The sequence below is a fragment of the Melospiza georgiana genome, chromosome 8, assembly GCF_028018845.1.
Source record: "Melospiza georgiana isolate bMelGeo1 chromosome 8, bMelGeo1.pri, whole genome shotgun sequence".
Classification (NCBI taxonomy): Eukaryota; Metazoa; Chordata; class Aves; order Passeriformes; family Passerellidae; genus Melospiza; species Melospiza georgiana.
This window is the reverse complement of record NC_080437.1, coordinates 9,409,582-9,429,040: the sequence shown is the minus strand read 5'-3', so window position 1 is coordinate 9,429,040 and position 19,459 is coordinate 9,409,582. Positions and strand designations below refer to the sequence as shown.

General features: G+C 37.9%; 1 protein-coding gene across 7 annotated transcripts in view; it reads right to left on the bottom strand.

Moving 5' to 3' along the window:
• The window catches only part of CCSER2 (coiled-coil serine rich protein 2), a 61,771-nt gene that overhangs the window by 20,589 nt on the left and 21,723 nt on the right, over nucleotides 1-19,459 (bottom strand). For all 7 annotated transcript variants that reach the window (XM_058028692.1, XM_058028695.1, XM_058028696.1 and 4 more), the window contains 6 exons: nucleotides 14,117-14,207; nucleotides 10,951-11,113; nucleotides 10,153-10,321; nucleotides 3,544-3,627; nucleotides 2,677-2,763; nucleotides 1,105-1,203 (listed from right to left, as the gene is read on the bottom strand). In XM_058028692.1, coding sequence (XP_057884675.1) covers nucleotides 1,105-1,203; nucleotides 2,677-2,763; nucleotides 3,544-3,627; nucleotides 10,153-10,321; nucleotides 10,951-11,113; nucleotides 14,117-14,207 — 693 coding nt within the window. The remainder of the gene's footprint in view (nucleotides 1-1,104; nucleotides 1,204-2,676; nucleotides 2,764-3,543; nucleotides 3,628-10,152; nucleotides 10,322-10,950; nucleotides 11,114-14,116; nucleotides 14,208-19,459) is intronic.

Here is a 19,459-nt window from a genome sequence, read left to right as displayed (position 1 = left end):
CTCAGTAAAATAAATGGAGAAGAAACACATGGGATGAGCCAAGTGGTTACATGTACATGGGGGAGCAGAGGTGTCAAAGCCAACCAAAAGCTGCTTAAGGCTATAACCTTTGACAGCCTCTTATGACAGAAAGGAGGTTGGAAAACATGGGGTAAAGCTGTTTGCCAGTAACTGGTGAACACACAGCACCGTGGTGCTTCTGCCCTATAGTGCCATACATTTAAAAGAGCAATTTTAGAAGGATAACAGGGGTGATTAATCTTTATTACAAACTTACATCAAGTAACTCAATGTAGGATAGAAACAAAGAAACAAAAATTAAAAAAAAATCAAACCCATTTTTAACCTTAAAATAAATGTCCTAGGTTTTCTAGCTAGAGCAGTAGCTTCAAGATCCAAATGCTATTTGCTGGTGACATAAAAGCTTTGTTTAGCAAAGGTAATTTCTTCTTATTATATAATATCAAATATGTCGTCCCTCCCTCATCTTAAATATTCTATTGGTGTTTCATGAAGAACATAAATTTTACATAGTGGAAACAAATGTGATCCATGCAACAACATATGGGAATGAAGATGTCTTTTGTCAAAGTGATTTTTACACAATTATTTTTCTCATGATTCAAGTTATTAAAACGAATTATAAAAAAATAAGCAATATTAACTTTTGTTTTTACACTTATGCACTGAAACTTAGAATATATTGTTTATTTTCCTCAAGAAATATGAAAACATCAACAATGAAAATCTGACCAGGAAAAAACCCAAAGAGATACTTTAAAGTCAGGATATAAGAAAATCTCTTAAGTATGACTAGATATACAGGATTGATTTGGACTGACTGTAAATTAAATGCTGCAAAGGGTGATTATTTTAAGAGAAGACTTCTAAAGTTTAATTATTAATTTTGAAATAAATGTTCGTAATATTTGTTTATATAACAGAGCTGCAAAAGTATGCAAGGGTTGCACAGCAGGAAGGACTTTACTCACAAACAGTACAGAATCTCTTTAACAGGGCTGAGTTGTGTGAGAGCCAGGTTATAGCAGTGGGGAATGAAAGGCAGAAAGAGGTACCCGAGCATGAAGGGCCCACTTTACTCACAGAACTCCTCCTCCAGGAGGTTTGTGTGAATTTATCGGCACGCGCGCGCACTGCCCCTGCAGGCTTTTGACTGTCCTTCTGGCAGTTACATCTAGTGGCCTTAATCACCCCCAAAAAGAGAAAAACAAACAAGAATTAGTTAGAAATTAACCAAGTGAGCCTCTTGAAAAGTACAGTCAAGGCCCAGTGTTCAAACATGAAGCATGACTTGACTGTAGAGCACGATACGATTAAACCACTATTGACAGTGCTGCACAACTGCTGCTTTCCCAAAGGATACTGAGAAGTAATCCAGAATAAATACTGACTGTTGGAAAGAGTTTTTCCACTTAAATTTCTGAAGCACTGAGTTCTTCAAGTCATCTTTCAGCCATTACAAATGTAAGTTTTACCCACCTCTACAGCAGAGTTCCTCTGCTGCAGCAGTTACAGGTTACTCCAGCAATCAGGTGCATGACTGAGCAGGGAAGGAGAAACTTCCTTCAAGGAATCTTGGCTGATTGTTAACAGTGAGACCAAATGTACCCAAAACCCAACATTTACTGCTAAATGCTAACAAACGAGGTAATTGGGTTTGGGATTCTGTGATCTGGGATTCTGCTGTTTAAACAGCAGAGCAAAAGCCAAATCTTCACCTTTCAGTTTTGTTTTAGAGGAAATGTTCCCAAGCCAGAGAGGGAGAGGATGAAGGCCACAGCTCAGTTTTACTGCACACACCTACAAAAGCATATGTTTAACATTTCATTACAGATTATGGTCACACAGGTACTGTCCCCAGCTATGATAAACATGTATGGTGTGCACCTCTTGGCATCTCATCTACCCTGCCTGTAGGACCTTGCTGTGGCTTGAAATGGCTTGAAAATGTGGGGTTGTTTTACAAAAATTGTCACAGTAGGTGAATTTAACAAAACCAAATGCAAAGATATGCACAGCAAATCCAAACTCAGAACAAGAGCAAAAAGGTAAAAGGCACATGTGACTCTTGCTTGAGGCTTTGTGTTTCCCTGAACCTAATTTATGATGAAGTGACCCCATAACTTGTTCCTAGTTGGCAGATTTAATCTGAATATTCAACTTGTTTTGTATTATTTTCTTAAAAAACAATCAACTTAGAATACAACTTTGCTCAGCTTTAAATTCTATGGTGTAATTCTTTATTAAGATAATGGACAGTAGAGGAAGAAAAAAAACAGTAACAAAAACTTTAAGTAGAATGATAGGCCCAATCCTCACCCATTTTTAAAATACTCTAAGTGTAGCCTTATCTTTTCCTTACTGTTTTTTCTGAGCAGCTTCTAGAATTTTATGTTCAAAACTGTTTTGGAAATTAAATACCTTCAACAGCATTATAAACATCCTTGCTTAGTGCCACACAAAATCATGACCAGATTATGGAATTAAAGATCCTAGGAGCACAACTGGGAACTCAAACCTACCATTGTTACAGTGAAAGTGTAGGAAAAAAATATCTGTCTAAGGTCTCTTAAAGCCTTCATCAGAACTGCCTATAGAAGTTGCACTCTGCAGTGCACACCTGGGACTTTGCTAAACATTTTACATTATACTTACAAGCTGCTGCTCCAGTTGGTTGATTGTTTCATCCTTTTTCCTCAGTTCATCTTTAAGCTGCCTGATCTCGTTCAGCAGATCATCCATCTGCAACAGAACAGTGGTTTTGTGTAAGGACTGCATGATCTAAGCAACACCTCTACAGGACATGAGAGATCAGACATGCCTGCAGGGATGGCAGTGACACAGCACATGCTTTCTCCTCCTTTTCACACTGAGAGAGGGGCTGCAGGGACACAGGTAAAAGAGGGAAGAAACTTGACTAAAAGTCCCTGTAAGAGGCCAAATTCAGCTGACCCACTAAATTTCCAGGGTAAGTAGATCAGCTGCATTTTTGAAGCAGTAATTCCTCTGTTGTGCAAACAAGTGACATTATGCAGATGAAAAGGTCTAGTCAGCAAACACTACCTACAGTCCTCTATCAGCAACAGAAATTACTGAACTCAGAACAAACATTAGATTTTAAGTGTTCTTCAACTTCATGAAGTAGTTACAGCCTTGTTATATTTCCAGTAAGCAATGTTTCTCTCCCATAAATACAGAATCAGTGATCTTTGTATAGTGATTTTACAATAAGAGCCAAGTAATGCTACAAAACCTTACTACCACAGAAAACACAATATTACAAGTCTCCAACTAGAAAAGATTATTCTATTTGCTATACCTACTGTGACTTCTTCTGCCTTAAATACCCTTTCTAAAAAAGAATAAACTTGCCACTGACTTTGTGGGGTTCACCTAGGTTAGCATTTCAACAAAGAAAGAAGCAAGAAGCAGTACTTCAGTAACACACAAGCTTTGGGTGTGTTTTCCAAATATAAACAGGTTTGCATCTCTTACTCCTTAGAGTCAATCAGGGTAATTTACCTTAAAAGTTGACTCAGGTTCTTGTGGTTCTGGACTCGATGGAACTGAGACTGTGATGTCCTGGAGTGACACATTTTCATCATTCTACCAGGGGACAAAGACAAGAATACAAGTTTGAATCACTCATTAAAACAGCAAGTTTTCTTCTTCCCCCCACAGGAAAGCCACCCTTGCTGCAGCCTGTGTACAAGGCCCAGGTGACGCCCCTGCTACAGACACTTATACTTAATTTCTATAACTTGACAGAACTTACATCTCAGTTTTTTGGTGCTGTTTTGTTTTGGATGCTTTTGGATTGGTTTTTTGTTTGTTTGTTTGTTTGTTTTTTGGGTTTTTATATAAATAATTTTGAGAATTTTGGATTTTTATATAAATAATTTTGAGAACAGTCAAGTTTATGCTGTCCAGCACTCAGCTGTCATCAGTTCTCAAGCAGATGCTTGTCCCTTCCAGGCCCACGGCCAGCAAATGAAAGACTGATGAAGCAGCAGTTTACACACCATGTTACAGAGAAGTTCTACCAGAGTGCTTTGAAATACTTTGCACAGTAATACCATAAAAACACAAACATTAGTTAGTTCAAAACATTTGTACAATGCTAGAGGAAAAGTGCAGCAATTAGAATCCTAGAATTACTTACAGTTTTACAAATTATTTTTTGCATATTAATATTGTATTTTATATTTATTTTATATACAATAAATATTTATCAATATTTTATATTTCTATATTTAATTGTATTTAATTGTATTTATCTTATATCCCCCAATTAAAAAGTTTCACCAACATTTTATTTTAAGCAATGACTCAAACAAATACACTCAGAAGTGAAGCCACAGATGGTCACAGTTACAACTGTGAAGGAGACACCATGGGAATGGGAAAAAACACAAAACAAGGCAAACTATTTCAAGCAAAAGTATCTCACATGACTTTTCAAAGCTCTGTAGCTCCAATATAGCTTTTACTGCTATTAAAATATTAAAATGCAGGGAAGTGGAGCAGGAAGACATTCCACAACAGCAGTTTAAGACCTGATAGCAAAGAAGGTTAGTGTGTCACACACTCCCTGGTGATTTAAATCAGCACTCCAGGCCTGTGCTACACCTGACTCATTCACCAGCACAGCAGGGACAAAGGTCATTGCAGCAATTCCCTCACCACAGCTGCAATTCCCTCAGTACACATGGAGAGAACACAGCACAACTGGAAAAGAAACAGTTCTAACTCTATCAGTAGGAAATCAAGCCTCCATTTGAACACAAGCTAGGATTAATCTATGAAATATGCCTTCTTGTGCTTTTTGCTTCTTTGTCATTACACTGCTAAAATGAAACAGGGGAAATCAGCAAAATAGAGCCACCTCTGTACAAGAAAAGATACCAGAATTACCAAAAAGATGACAGAATTAGCAAAGAAAATGCACCTGGTTATATGCATATGCTATTTTTGGTAGGTTAAAAATAATACTAAGAAGTACATCAAGATATCATCACATTTGGAAACTTGGAAAGAATATCTACCTTCAATCTTTTGGTAAAGATACAATAAACTTTATAAAGGTATCACCATAAAGGTATCACACTACAATAGGCAATACAGAAAACTGCTACTGCTATCATTTTTACAGTAGCAGAACACATTATTTATTTTGATATAATCATATTGTTTCTTTTGATATAAACATATTATTTATTTTGGTATAATCACTTATCCAGAGCAGTGGCAAGTTTATCGGGGTCTACTGAATTTTTAGGAAGGTCTAGGTTTTAATTCCCAATTCCAAGCTTTATTCACTACAAATCACTGATCTGAACAGACTCCTTTGCTAATGGCATTTCTGTAAGGATGCAAGCAGAGGCTGAGTTAAGTGTTCATCAAGCAGAGGGTGCTATTCACCTGCTGCCTGCCTGGCATTCTGAGTGCAGTTTCATCCAGGCCATGTCAATCTCACTGCCACTGTCAAACACTGTCACAGCAACAATCTGACAGTGAAACAACTGCTTAAACTTACAGTTTGCCAATTTGATTTGCTATTGTTTGTTCATCTCCTTTGGTTCTGTTTCTTCCAAGCACAATTAAGTCACTGAGCTGAACTATTTTATGTTGTGGCTAGTAAATAATAATTGTAGAGGCAAGTTATACAACTTAATACATGACACAAAAACACCTTTTTATTTTGTAACGCTGTTTCTTTCTCAACTTCAGGCTTCTCATAAACAAAGATTAATCTCTCTTATGGATCTCACCAGATGCAAAAAGAACAGAACACAATGAATATGTATTTCAAAGATAGACAAGTGACTTACTGATCTAAAGCCTCAGCAAAATGTACTGATGCATTTAACAAATCTGCACTACATGGTTCACATTTTCATTCACACCTCTTCATACAAATGGGCCATATCTGATAAGCTACAGTGAAGAGCTGTGCTTGAAAAATGGAATTTCATTTCCATTCATGAAAGATAAGTTGAAATGAAACATTTTTTTATAAAACCTGCCTCCCACAGAAAAAAGAGCTTCACAGATCTCAGTTCTGTGAACTGCCTCATGTTTCAGCCCTCCCTGCAGGAATAGCGAGTGCAAGCAATGCAACCAAGCTGCATTGGGTTACTACAGAGGATGGTCAATCCTTGCCAAGATTAAAGGTTCAAGGGCAACAGAAACAGAAAAACTTTATTTAAAATTGTATTAACACATTAACCTCCACCCAGAACAGCAAGTTTATGAAATTAATTGAGGAGGAGGAAGAAATTGTTAAGATCAGAAGAAAACTTATTTCTTAATAAGCATGCAAATGAAGTACCTTAGTCAATGTTTAAGAGGTATTAACATTTACATGTCAATTATTACCAGAATTAGACTTCCAAAACATTTTCTTCTTACAATACAAAGTTAGCACTCCAGTTAAGCATTAAAGAGAAAACACTCTCCAGCAGTACACCTCTCTGCAAATATGGCTGCATTCAGTACAAGAACAAGCCACATTTTTCACTCCATGTAGTTTATTTTACATTACATTACTGAAAAGTCAGAGAAGGTTAGACTCACTACTGTGCAAATCTTCTAAGCTCTGTATGAGAGAGACTCCTATTGCTGATTGCACTGTCTGAAGGCACAGGAAGATGGCAGTGAGTGAGGAGCAAGCAGCCAGCACGTGTTCCTGCTCACACAGAGTTCAGCCAAGGCTCTATTGCTCAAAGAACTATTTCTTTTTCCAAGCTGAACTGGGAATGCACCAACCCCACACTGCTGCAGCTGAGTTGCTAGCAATACTCCAGCTAATTTACATCCAGTCCCAGCAATGAATCCATACAGCACATTACGTCCCCCCAGGAATCTGCTAGGTATACATTCATTACGTGCTGTGCTCTACACTAAGTCACGCTACAGCTGATGAGATAATTGTATAAAACTGAATTTAATTGCTAACTCTTCCTATTTTACTGTAACCGTTCCTCTGGGACCTCAAGTCTAAGTCCTGACTACAGCTCTATTTCTACCTATCCAAATTAAATATTATTGCTGAATGTCACAACTGGAGAAAGGCAACATATACATTTAAATGTGTAATATTGGTGGAGCTAATAGAAGAACTGATTCCACAATAAAACTGGAGTTTGAAAGCAATTGGCTTTGTACCTTGATTTTTTTTATATTTTGCAAGAAGCTGCTTGTGATCCAGTCCTAGTTCAGAGTTCAGAATGCTAAAGTTCAACTGTTTGTTTTCAAAACTGTATTTCTGTTCAAGAAGTAAAGAAGAATTGTGGTATTTTTACTCATTCCTGTTGGTATGAAGCACGATGTTTACAGTAAAGGCTTAACACTTTAATGTAATGAAAAAATATTTCATACAAGTTCTGCCCTAATTGTTTAGCAATTTAGGTAGTAAAGGTCTGAAGTTTCCACCTCTGCAGCAGGCTAATTTACTTTTACATTACTATTCATGTTCTTTGATTAAAAGACTGGATTATACACAGGAGAGCAGAATAAATATTCAGAAGTCCAGTGATGAGTTTTGGAAGCAGTGAGTCAAAACAGGGTTGGTTTAGGTCAGGAAAATACAGCCTAGTATGCCTGACAAAGTGTGAAGGGAAGAACAGCACCTGTTATTACTGAACTCACAGTTACAGGGAAGAAGGATCAGGCATTTGTCAAGTCCAGGAGCAAATTTTGAAAAACTGACATATTAAGAGTAACTGTTTCATTCTGTGCATTTAAGTTCTTTTTAAAAAGTTAATCTGAGCTACTTGAGGCAAGGTTTTTATTCTGCAACCTGGCTATTATAAACTAGATCAAGATTTTACACATGATACTCTGCAGGGCCACACATTACTTGGCTATAATGTGCAAGCCTTTACACCATGAACCACACACACAGATCATCCATCAAGCTGCCAAACTGTCCTTGTGTTAAAGGCATTAAAAGTCCTAGATAGAAGTGGCAGGGAACCTTTGTATTAATTCCTGGGGCTGTTGGGGGGCACAGTTCATGCAGCCCACCACTCAGACACTGGGTTCTAAGAACACACCTTCCCCTTCTGGCACTGCATTACTTTTGTTATAATTGTTTTTCCCCCTGACAAAATCAGGAATACATCTCAGCACAGGAAGCAAATGCTCTCATTTCTAAAAGGCACAATCACACCTTTGAATTAGCCTCAAGGTTGATTTGCTTTTTGTTTTGTTGTTTTTTTGTTTTGCTGCCTTACTTTTAAGGCACTAAGTTATTCTCATTACATTATCCTATTAGAAAAGAGCAGCAATGAATCTGGTATTAAAAGACAACGTCACACACTTTTCAATGTTCATCTGTGTATGCCCCCAAAGAAAGCCTCATGGACTGCTCTTTATTATGGCAACAAAGAAATTTTTGTAGCTGAAATGCCATACTTCTGCTGAGTCATCCAGCAGTTTACCAACTCCCACAACTTGCCAAGTTTTGAGGTACATTAAAAAAGCTCCTTAAAAGCTTATGACAATTTCATAACATAGGAAATTTAAATTTGAACACTTCCAATAGAGATGACCCAGCAGGATTTGCTAAGCTTCTTCTCAAAACACAAAGAAAAGATTAAAAGAATGAGGAAAACAAAGCTTTAAGAAAAAGCTAATAGCACTGACATGCTGAATGCAAGTTTGATCAATGGGATCAATTTTAATACTTTTTATTTTTTTAACTCCCAGCTTTTTTGAATCTTATTGGATAAAAGCTGGTTTTCACATGTGCTGATTTTTTTTTTAATTTGATGTTTCCTCAGAGAAGAAAATTTGTGAATAAATTAGTGAAAAAATATTAATTGTGAATAAAATGGTGAATAAATGTTAAAAATTTTAGTATTTGGCATGTTTTGTAGCCAGTAAAGTGCTGACAAGGCAGAAAAGGCACTACTGGAAACAGCAATAAATGGTATAGTCACTTTCTGGAACATTGTAACTCAATGTATAAATGAAATGCCAATATCCTAATAAGGCCAAACAGAACATAAGCCCACCTAGGCCCAGTCCACAGTTTATTTAATGCCTTAGTCCCTGTGTGTAAGAGTCTTAATGAGAGATGTGGGATTCTAGGAGGCTCTTGAAAATGCAGTTTATTACCTCTAAGATGTTACAGCAGTCTAGGGTTGTGGGTGCCAGAGCTTGTGCCTGCAAGCTTTGTGGGTGACAGAGCTGTCAGCTCCAGTTGCAGGGAAGCTTACAGACTTATAGTTTAAGTTACAAATGTATTATATACTTTGCTGAGCATCTTAATACAGTAGAACTAATCTATACTTTAACTTTTATCTATACCTTATCATAACTACTATAATTACTATATTCCTGTTAGTATTCTCTAATCACTAAACGTTAGTACATTACAATTTAAGCTAGAAATTGTTTTTCAGTTTTCTTGCAGTAGAAAATTCTGAGACTTTTTTTCTACTTGCAACATTTGCTGACTTGCTTGCCTGTGCTTTCTGCTTAGTAAAAACATCTTTTTGTTTGAAGTGAGTTTATCTTTCGCTCTAAGTCATAAAAAATCCTTCTAACTAACATACTCTTTTCCTCTTTAGTTACTCAGTAATATCAGCTCAACAATTCTTTTCTTCTACATTAAAACTTAAGTTACAAATGTATTGCATACTTTGCTGAGCATCTTAATACAGTAGAACTAATCTATATTTTAACTTTTATCTATACCTTATCATAACTACCATAATTACTGTATTCGTGTTATTATTCTCTAATCACTAAACGCTAGTACGTTACAACTTAAGCTAAAAGTTGTTCTTCAGTTTTCTTGCAGTAGAAAATTCTGAGACTTTTTTTCTACTTGCAACATTTGCTGACTTGCTTGCCTGTGCTTTCTGCTTAGTAAAAACATCTTTTTGTTTGAAGTGAGTTTATCTTTCGCTCTAAGTCATAAAAAACCCTTCTAACATACTCTTTGCCTCTTTAGTTACTCAGTAAGACCAGCTCAACAATTCTTTTCTTCTATATTCAATCTTGCTTCTATCTCTATTCCTCATTCAGATTCTGCATTCCAAACTCTTTCTGCTAAGCACACTTATCTGTGAGACTTCCATGCCCAACTCTGATCCTGCCCAGCACCTGTGGAGGGCTCACCTGGTGCAGGAGCCTCTTGAGGCGGAGCAGCTGTGTTTTGACGGCGGTGCAGTCCTGCACCATGTGCCGCAGGGTCATCTCGTCCAGCATCACCGTGTTCTCGGCCAGCGCCCGCGGCGCCGCGCAGCTCTCCAGGCCACCCACACCTGGCTCCAGGTAGCTTGAACCCCTAAAAAACCCAAAACAGACATGACAAACTGGAGCGGTTGGTAAAAAGGAAAATGTTATGCAATGTGGGCTATACTTACAGACTGTGGCACACAGCAGAAAATAAATGAATAAATTGGAAAATGTCAATGTTACTTCACTTAAATACAGAGTTTTCCTTTCCACTCCCAGAGATCCCTCTCAGACTATAAACTACAGTGCCCTAAAAAAAAGTTAGTTCAGCAGAATTTCTATAAACTATCACAGCAGAATTTCTATAAACTATCATTCAACCCTTTAAAGACTATAAGGTTACATTTACTTTACCAACAAATTAAACTGCAAAAAGCTCCCCAAACTTAAAAAATGCAAGTACTAAGACACTGCAATAGTTTTCCATGGAATACATAAGCTATTTTAATCAACATGTATAATATTGCATCAACATGAGCAACAAGTACTTGGCCTGAAAACAGAAGCATAAGTTTTGAAAAGAAATTGTTACAACCCTCAGTGGTGCTTCCACTCAGACACACAACTATTCAGAAAATGTTGTACTTGTACTCAATATCACTTGAGATCCCTTAGTGCCAAAAAGGAATTGCCCACTGGTGCTTTAAATGCTTGTGAGGATATAGAAAAGTGCTTTACCTGTTCAAATCATTTTTACCATGGATATAATGGTCAGTATGGCCAAGATGATAGTGCTCCTGTGTATTCCATCGCTGTTGTGGTGCTCTTTTCCAGAATCCCTCTTGATGCTGTCTCGCATTTCTGTCTTGTCTCTCATAGCGGCTCATATTTTCACATTCCTCTACAGAGAGCATAATAGTACAAAAATCGTAAGACTTGTTCCCAGGACCTTGCAAATAAAATATTAACTATGTGCTGGTAACAGATGCAGTGTAAAGTCTGTGGGGTTTGTTTTGGTTTTTTAACTGATCCAAAACAGTATACATTTTAGAAGTGTCAAGTGGACTTCTGCAACAATGTCACATTTTTATTAAAACATAAACTTGTTACAAGTATAAGAGCAACCTGTAGCAGAAACTGAAGAATCCAGCTTTAATAGTATTTCTACTTTTGACAGAAAATCATTTGAAGGAGGTAGAAATTATAGAAGAAAATAAATTTAAAAGAAACAATTTCCTCTCTCTCTCTCTCTTACTGATGGTATCTCCAGGCCTTTAACAAGTTCTAACAATACTCAAACACAGAAAGGCAACATTGTAAAAAAGGGCCAGTATTGCACTGCAAAAAGAAAACAGCTTCCTTACTTAAAATACAGATATACCTCCTCCTATTCACATGGCTTGGTTTTATGATTCAGAGACATTAAATCTGTATTTAACTGGACAACCAGCATGATTTAAAACAAGGAAACCAAACAAGCTCTTTAAGACTCCAACTTCTGCAAAGCCACAGGAATTCCACAAACGTCTTAAGGGAACAAACGCTAAATTTGGCAACAGCCCGGAAACGACTGAGAGAAAGCCAAAACAACTCCTACCCAGGAGTCAGACCCGGCAAAAACAGCCCTGAAGTGCTATTCTGCCACCACACCTGGTCCTTCACTTACCCAGGGAGCTTTCCCTCACATTGCCAGCGCTCTCCGGGCAGCAGCTGCACGCAGCGGAGCAGCGCTCGCCCCCCGAGCCGCACTGCGCACCCGGCTCCGAACGGGCCCCGCTTCCCGCTGGCTTCCCAGCCTGCGTGGGGCTGCGCGCCAGCCCGGCGTCACCCTGTGATTTACACGGCCCTCCTCACTCCCTGCATGCTTCTGCAGCTACCACTGCTGCTAAAAATAGTGGCCAAGCGGCATCCCAGGCTCCAAAGTGAAACCAGGAGAGTTTCGGAGGACCTGGAAAGTCTTAAGAGGCTGACATCAGTGAAGCTGCACATAATTATGGAAAAAGTGTTGGCAAAAAGCGCTGTCAAACATTACTAGAACAAGTACTCACACCTCCAATTCAGTTTTTATCACCTAACAAATAACCAAAACATTGCATAATAAAATAAACTTATTCACCTTAACTAACAAGATTTATTTTCCTTTAGCAGTGTCTTTCTACAGCTCATAACATATGAAAATTAGTAACAAAATAAGCGCTCAGTAAGTTTACAAGCAATTATGATTTTCAGCTTTGGAAAAGTAAATATTGAGACACTGAGTAAAGACAGGTGGAGATTAACCAAGAAGAAGTTTTGCTTTTTCAAGTGGTCATGTTTACATAAGGTAAAACCTAGCGGTGGCTTTTGAATTCTTCTTTTCAGATCCTCTTTGCTGAAAATACAGAATTTTCAAGATAAGAAGCAGAGATACCCTATTTATGCCAGGCTAATTTTTTAATGAAACCAAACCTCTAAAAAAATGTCAAAAGTAGCAGTAATTAGCTTTTAATGTTTTTGTGGTAAACATTTACCTTTAAAAACATGCCCTTCTAGCAGTTTTCAAATTAATAATTTGTAATGGAATTACTGATGCAAATGCAGTGCATGTTTCATATAAACAAGGAAACTTAGCAGAAATTGATCTACCCTTTAAAACTGTTTCTTAGTTTTTCCCCAACAGAATTAAATTACTCCTACTGAAAGAATATGCCTTAGGCTTGAATTGTTACCCATTCTGAAAAATGAGTAAAAAAGTAAAAAACTCCTACCTGACAGGGTTGAAAAGTTGCAAACTTGCAATGTTCTCAATCATTTCACACAAGCACTTTGAATAACTCATTCTGAGATTTAAAAGATTATGTACTGCACTTTACACGTGCACAACATTAAAACACAATGTGCCACCACCATCACTGATGGAAAATTGTGCTTTATTTACTGCAAATTTGGCTTCATATCTAATATACACACAGGAGTGTTCACCCACATAACTCAGAGGTGCTCTCAAAAACCCCTGAATTTACTTCAGCAAGCAGCTGAATGTTACACAAAGTAAGTAAAGCCCTCTTCCTTTCAGTGCTTGTTTGCACTGGGTAGGGCCTGACAGTGCTACACATTCAGTGTTTCTGTATTTGAAGACAGCCTGCCCTGCACTGAACGTGCAGGTGAAACAAATACCCATAATTCACATAACAACAGCTCATAATACCAACAATACTCAGCAGTCCCATGAGTAGCTCGGGAATAAACAAAGGAAATGCCTCAAACTTTTCCAGTCTGAGATTTGGGAAAGTGCAGCCATAATTTCCTTTATCAAGTTCATTGTATTCTGAATTTTTTCTATTTCAGGGGCATCTAGGTAACTCTACCTTCTCTGTGAAAAGTCTGACAGGACCCTCACTGAATGTAAGAGTGCATAAAACACCATTTGAAAACACACATCTTAAATTTTACATCTTCTGCTACCCTGAAGTATATGTATACCTATTAGGAGATATTGTCATTTTGTAGAGGAAGATTATATATCTCAAAGAATTATGCGGCCATTCAGCTGAAAGAAAATACTGTCCCAGCATTTCCAAACATACTGAAAAAATGAGACTAAAAGACCAACTTAAAACTTTGAAATTTATTCTCTAGAAATAATCCTAAGGGAAAAAACAGTGTGAAAAGAGGTTGCATTTTTATTCAAGGTAGTACACTTCTATATTCAGAATTTTTCAAATATAAGAGTTGTATTTGGGAAAACAAATATCTCCCTTCCTGTATTTCACAAAAGAAAGAGTTGTTATTTTAAAAAAACAAACACACTCCACTTAGAAGAATGCATTAACTTATTAATCCAAGAGTCAGAAGAAAGCAAGTCAAAAGTCTCTTAAGGCCATGATCCAGTTTCACAGTGAGAGTGCTTGGCTGCCTTACTCACCTTTGTCACGAGGAGGGTCCTCGGGCAGGTCCACGTCAAGCATGAGATCATCATCTTCAAGATCACATGAATCAAGATTATTCAAGATATCCTGCAAGGAAGGCAAAGTGAGATACAGCTGCTTCCATGATACTTCAGACACCCTACTGTCACAAAAAGCTTTGTTACATTTTTACTGTGCACACATCCAATGTTACCAGCAGTCTCCTCTCCTCAGGAAGATCAGCCTTATTTCAGACCATCTATACAAACAATAATCATCACACCTCTGCTAATATAACACAGTAACACTGCTGGATGAAACAAAGATGGATTTAAACATTTTGCTGCCTGATGCCTGTGGAACACTCCAAAGACTTTTTTATTCATTAATATCCTGCCTTCTCAGCAATTGGGAGCATTTTGAAACTCAACTTTGTTTACTTGGAATTCAAAAACAGCTTTGAATGGAGAGATGATGTTAATTCCTCTTATTTCAGCTCTCAACACCAAATCATTGAAAGGAAGTGAGGGAAGCCTATGTTATCTTGACTTTTTGGGACAACAAAGATTCAAACGTACTATTATGAGCACCAAACTCTGCTTCTTTTTGCCTTTCAGATTATGGTACTTACAGATATGTTCCTGAAGGGACTAATAAACCATCCCACTGCATGAGTATGCTAATGGCACAAGAAAAATGCTATTTAGTGCTAAATGAATTACACATATTAAATGTAGCCAGGTATATGAAAGGACTGCAATGAGGGCAAGCCCAGTCAGTGTTAAAAAGACAGAGACTGACCCCTCTTGCTTTAAGAATACCAAGAGGAGGAGGAACTGAAGAGGCCAAGGCTGTGGAACACCCAGCTCATGGCTCAGTCTGACACTGCCAGTGCTGCTGGAAACTACAGCAGCCTGGGCAGAGAGCCCAGACACCCTTTCACTCCATCACTCCAAGGAAACTAAACCCACTAACACCAAGTGACTGTCACACACAGCAGGCTTGAGCAAACTCCTAGGGACATCCAGCTCCAGCTCCTGAGTTCCCAGGGAAAGCCATGCCTTTAAGGCCTGACACCAGACTCAGGCACCACACACTGGCCTCTTTCCTAACACCAGAAACAGATTTTTCTAAGGTTTATTGGCTACTCCTAGAAGTGATATGTGACACCAATATAGTATCATTTATCAAATATTAAATCAAATAAGTGTTTTACAACCATTTCTCATAGTAAATTGATCACTAAATACTTACATGAATACTGGCATACAAGCTGTGAAGACACTGCCCAACAATATTCCCTTGCAAAGCCCCCCCTTTGCTGGCTGTCATTTGTTAGATTTGCCTTGTCACAGACGCACAGGTGAAAAGGAAGAACATTAACAGGCATTTGTCTGAAATGTTGCTCCAGCTGTTCTTCAGCAGCCTTCCTACAGCACTGACAAAGCACTACTGTATTTTATTATAGATGGTGACAAGATATTTTAAGATTTTTGGGGGGACTTGGGTTGTGTCACAGGACATTAAACATTTTGCATTTCTGCAGGGCAAGTTATTTATTGACTTAGGAGGGAAAGTGTGATGTGAAAATAGTTACTGTGTACTTTGTAAAACATGAGCAATACAAAAGAAAGATGGAATACTTGAGACAAAAACACCTGCTTTTGTCATATTTCAAAGTCCTATCTGAATTGCTTTGTCCACAAATAGCATTCTGTGCATTTACAAGAAAAATCAGGAGAACCCACACAGCAAGGCACTGGAAATAATAATAAATCCAGCTATGAAAAAGCTTCACAAAAAATGAAAGCCATTTAAATGAAACATGGATTTAATATTTGGGACAACAAAATGCCTGTAAATTTTTGCTGCTTTTGCTTCCATTTATTCAGGAACTAGGAGTTTTTAAACTAATGCATATTTTTTCAAACAATTCTGCAAAATACAGGCATGCTTGAGAGGCAGCTTCAGTTTGGTAGTTGATAAATTATTTCTATGCTGTGCTTTCATCTTCCAAATTAGTGTGAACAAGCATTATTTTTTTCTACTGCAAGAACAAGAACTTTAATAAGCATGACAAATAAAATAGAAACAGTGGCCACAAACACAAAAAGTGGAAAAGCTTTGCCATCACTGTGCAAATGCATTTAAAAATGCACTATACAAAAGCACAATATGTCAAAATTTTTACTAATAAACCTAGATAAGCCACCTTAATATCTCTGAATGAGAACTTTGGAAGTGTAATGGTGTCATAGAAGGTCAGTATTTGAGATTCCAGACATACTTTCCTGTCAACAGCACACTTCATTATGCTTCCCTAATTACACATTCTTCACCACACTGAGGAAAGGAAACTCCATGCTACAAAAAAACCCCCACAACTGCAAATACCAAGACTTTGTAATCACTGGGCCATGTGTGAATGCACTTAGAGCATTTCCCCCTGTGAGCTACTTGGGAAACACAATATACAAAGAGGTGTCAGCAATGTCATCCTGAAATAGCCATAAGATAAAGTACAAATTTTGTCAGCAAATTAGTGTATGTAAAAAAAGAAAATTTAGATACTTCCACTGCTGTTCTTTCTACTGCATAAGGAACTGCAGGTAATTACATGGGAATAACATAGTTAATAATGTGTGCTTAACAGCAATTAGCATCATGAAGAGATTCAGGGCAATGAGCTCAAACAGAACAGGAAATAAAAAAATTCCTTCCAAGTGCATCAGCTTCAACCCTAGAGAATATTCCATGTTTCAGCAATTATTACAAGTCACAGAAAAAGAAGAATCTCATTGTATTTATATAGGTGACAAGAGAAATGTGTATTAAAGGGGGTATGATTTTCACAAGGCTGATTCAGCACTAGATTTTCAAGCGGGTACAACAACCTAGGAAGAGACTGAGTTTGGGACTGTGAAATCCCAGGTCCAGCTACAGTGCTGTCCCCAAGCTCTCTCTCCACTGGACACAGGCAGCAGTGCTGTGCTGGCTTCCTGCAACAGAACAGGGAAAGCAGGAGGTGAGACAGATGAGCTGTGAGTCCTGCTGTAAGAACTGAGGAGCTCCAGCACCCCAGTGCAGGGAGCCCTCATACTGCACAAGGAGAAGGGAAAAGGCCAAAGGGCAAGGGACACCACATGTGACATACCACTTTCAGCAAGTTCACTTCAATGCTCTGCAAATCCTTTCTGGAGTGATTGTCCTCAGAGGCTGTGTTTTACCACAGGTTCAGCAGGCACACACAACAGCTCACCCACAGCAGCTTGGGATTTAACCCAGTTTTTTGAAGGCATGGAGCCCAGCAACCCTTTCTAGAGAGGGATACAACATCAACCACTGCTTTGTAGATTGGGGAACTCTGTGCAGAAGAGCTGCTTTTGCTGAAGCAAAACTGCAGATTTCATGATAAAGTAATGTTCACTATAATGAACTGGAGTGCAAAATATTTTCAAAAAGTTCAGTTTCCAAAAATTCCTCATGCAACATGCATCATAAGCTTTTTCTTAAACTGAAGAGTGCTATTTTTCAGTCCACCAACCAATATGAATTCAATTTAGTTTAACAGCTGAACCTAGGCAAGAGGTCTGATTCTCAGCTTTCCCAATTCTTGCACTAAGTATTGAAAGGTTATAATGCAACCAAAGTAAACCATAAAGTGCCCAAAATAGAAGACAGACAGATATCTGCATTTTCTCCCTATTAAACATAAAAATGATGACCAGTGAAAGTTTATAACACAATGTATATTACCGTGGAATTAAAAAAAAATGAAGTCAGGCATTGAGGTTAGTGTAGAAATGCAAAGTCCTCAACTAATTCCAGAGAGCATTGCCAGAATTCAGAAGAGCCTCAGCTCCAAGTACCTGTGCCAGATTAGGATATTCTGCAGGAAAAGCAATTGCTTTGAGGGAGTCATGAACTGGTGTGAGCATTAGGAACAACATTTTACCTGTTTCCATAACTCACAATCTCAGACCTCCCTTGTTTGTTCCACCTTTAGGAAGCAGACAGCTAAAGAAAAATAACTAATTGTTTTTATTACTGATTTAGTGACTTAGGTCTTGCTTTTGATGATGCTGGAAAAAGACCACAGTAGAAGATAGGTGTGAGTAAAGGGAAAGAACTACAGGAGAATCAGGACAAAAAACTCAAGTGAAGCATTTGAGAGCAGCACTGAAACTAAGAAACCATCATTTCAGGTGCTTGAGGAATGAAAAAAAGGAAGTGGCTTTTAAAAACAAACAGAAAACAGACTGAGTAAATCAGTCATCTGAAGGGCAGCTAAAGAATAACTGCCAAAGTCAAACACAAGGCACGGCTGACAGAAGAAAGGAGGGAAACCTCCAGGGTCTTTTTCAATGCTATTTTCAGCATCTGACAATATCTGAGATAGAGATAAAAAAAGAAATAGGAAGTCTCCAAAAAGGCAATGTTACATAGGAACTGAACAGATCTCTTAAGTGAAGGCAGAAAACACAGACAGAGGAAAAGCACATAGTGTACTATAGGGCTGAAGAGAGAAACCCACTGTAAATGAATTCCTCAAAACAGAGAAAACCACCCAAGGAAGAGATGGGATAGTACTCTGCAGGTTACCAAAGACAGAATAAGAGCACACTGCACAAGTCACACGGAAGATAATTAGGCCAAGCAGCCAAACAAGTACTTTGTAATTTTGTCCATGCTCTGTAACTGAAGGTTGCTGTGGCAACACATGCGACAACAACTTGGCTTGGAAAATCCGAAACATTTTTGGTTTAACTGTTAAGTAGAATGGTCTTAGAGATTTACTGTTCTTGAAAACATTTTTATAGAGGTAGAACATACATTTTATTTGTATGTTCTACCTAGGTTTACTGAAGGTATAGAGGGATTTATTATTAGTTTAAGTTATTACATGCTGTATCTAAAGCATCTGTACTTGCTAGGGGTTTTAATTTTTTTTTTTTAATATATAAAATCAGATGCCAGACTGTGTAAAAAATCTGAAATTCAGTAAGACAATGAAAGAAGAGAAATAGGAAAACCAGAAATATTAGTCATTCTGTTGAGACTTGACCATTTCATAAGCAACAGCACTTTCAAGCACCCAGCCCAAGCAACACCCACTGCCACATGCAGCATTCCTTGACTGCCATCTAGCCTCCAGCAATGAGGAAAGCTGAAAGGGGGAAGCATTGTAACCATCCTATATAATTCCAGCAAATTTTAAAAAGATTTTCTATTTTTAGGTTTGTTGTTTTGGTTTTTTTTTTAATAGGCTGGTGCTTTTAAATAGAGTTTCCTGTTTACTTTTAAACACAATCACAGAAAGCAGTCAGCAGTGAGCATAAATAGTGACAGAGGAAGAGCAG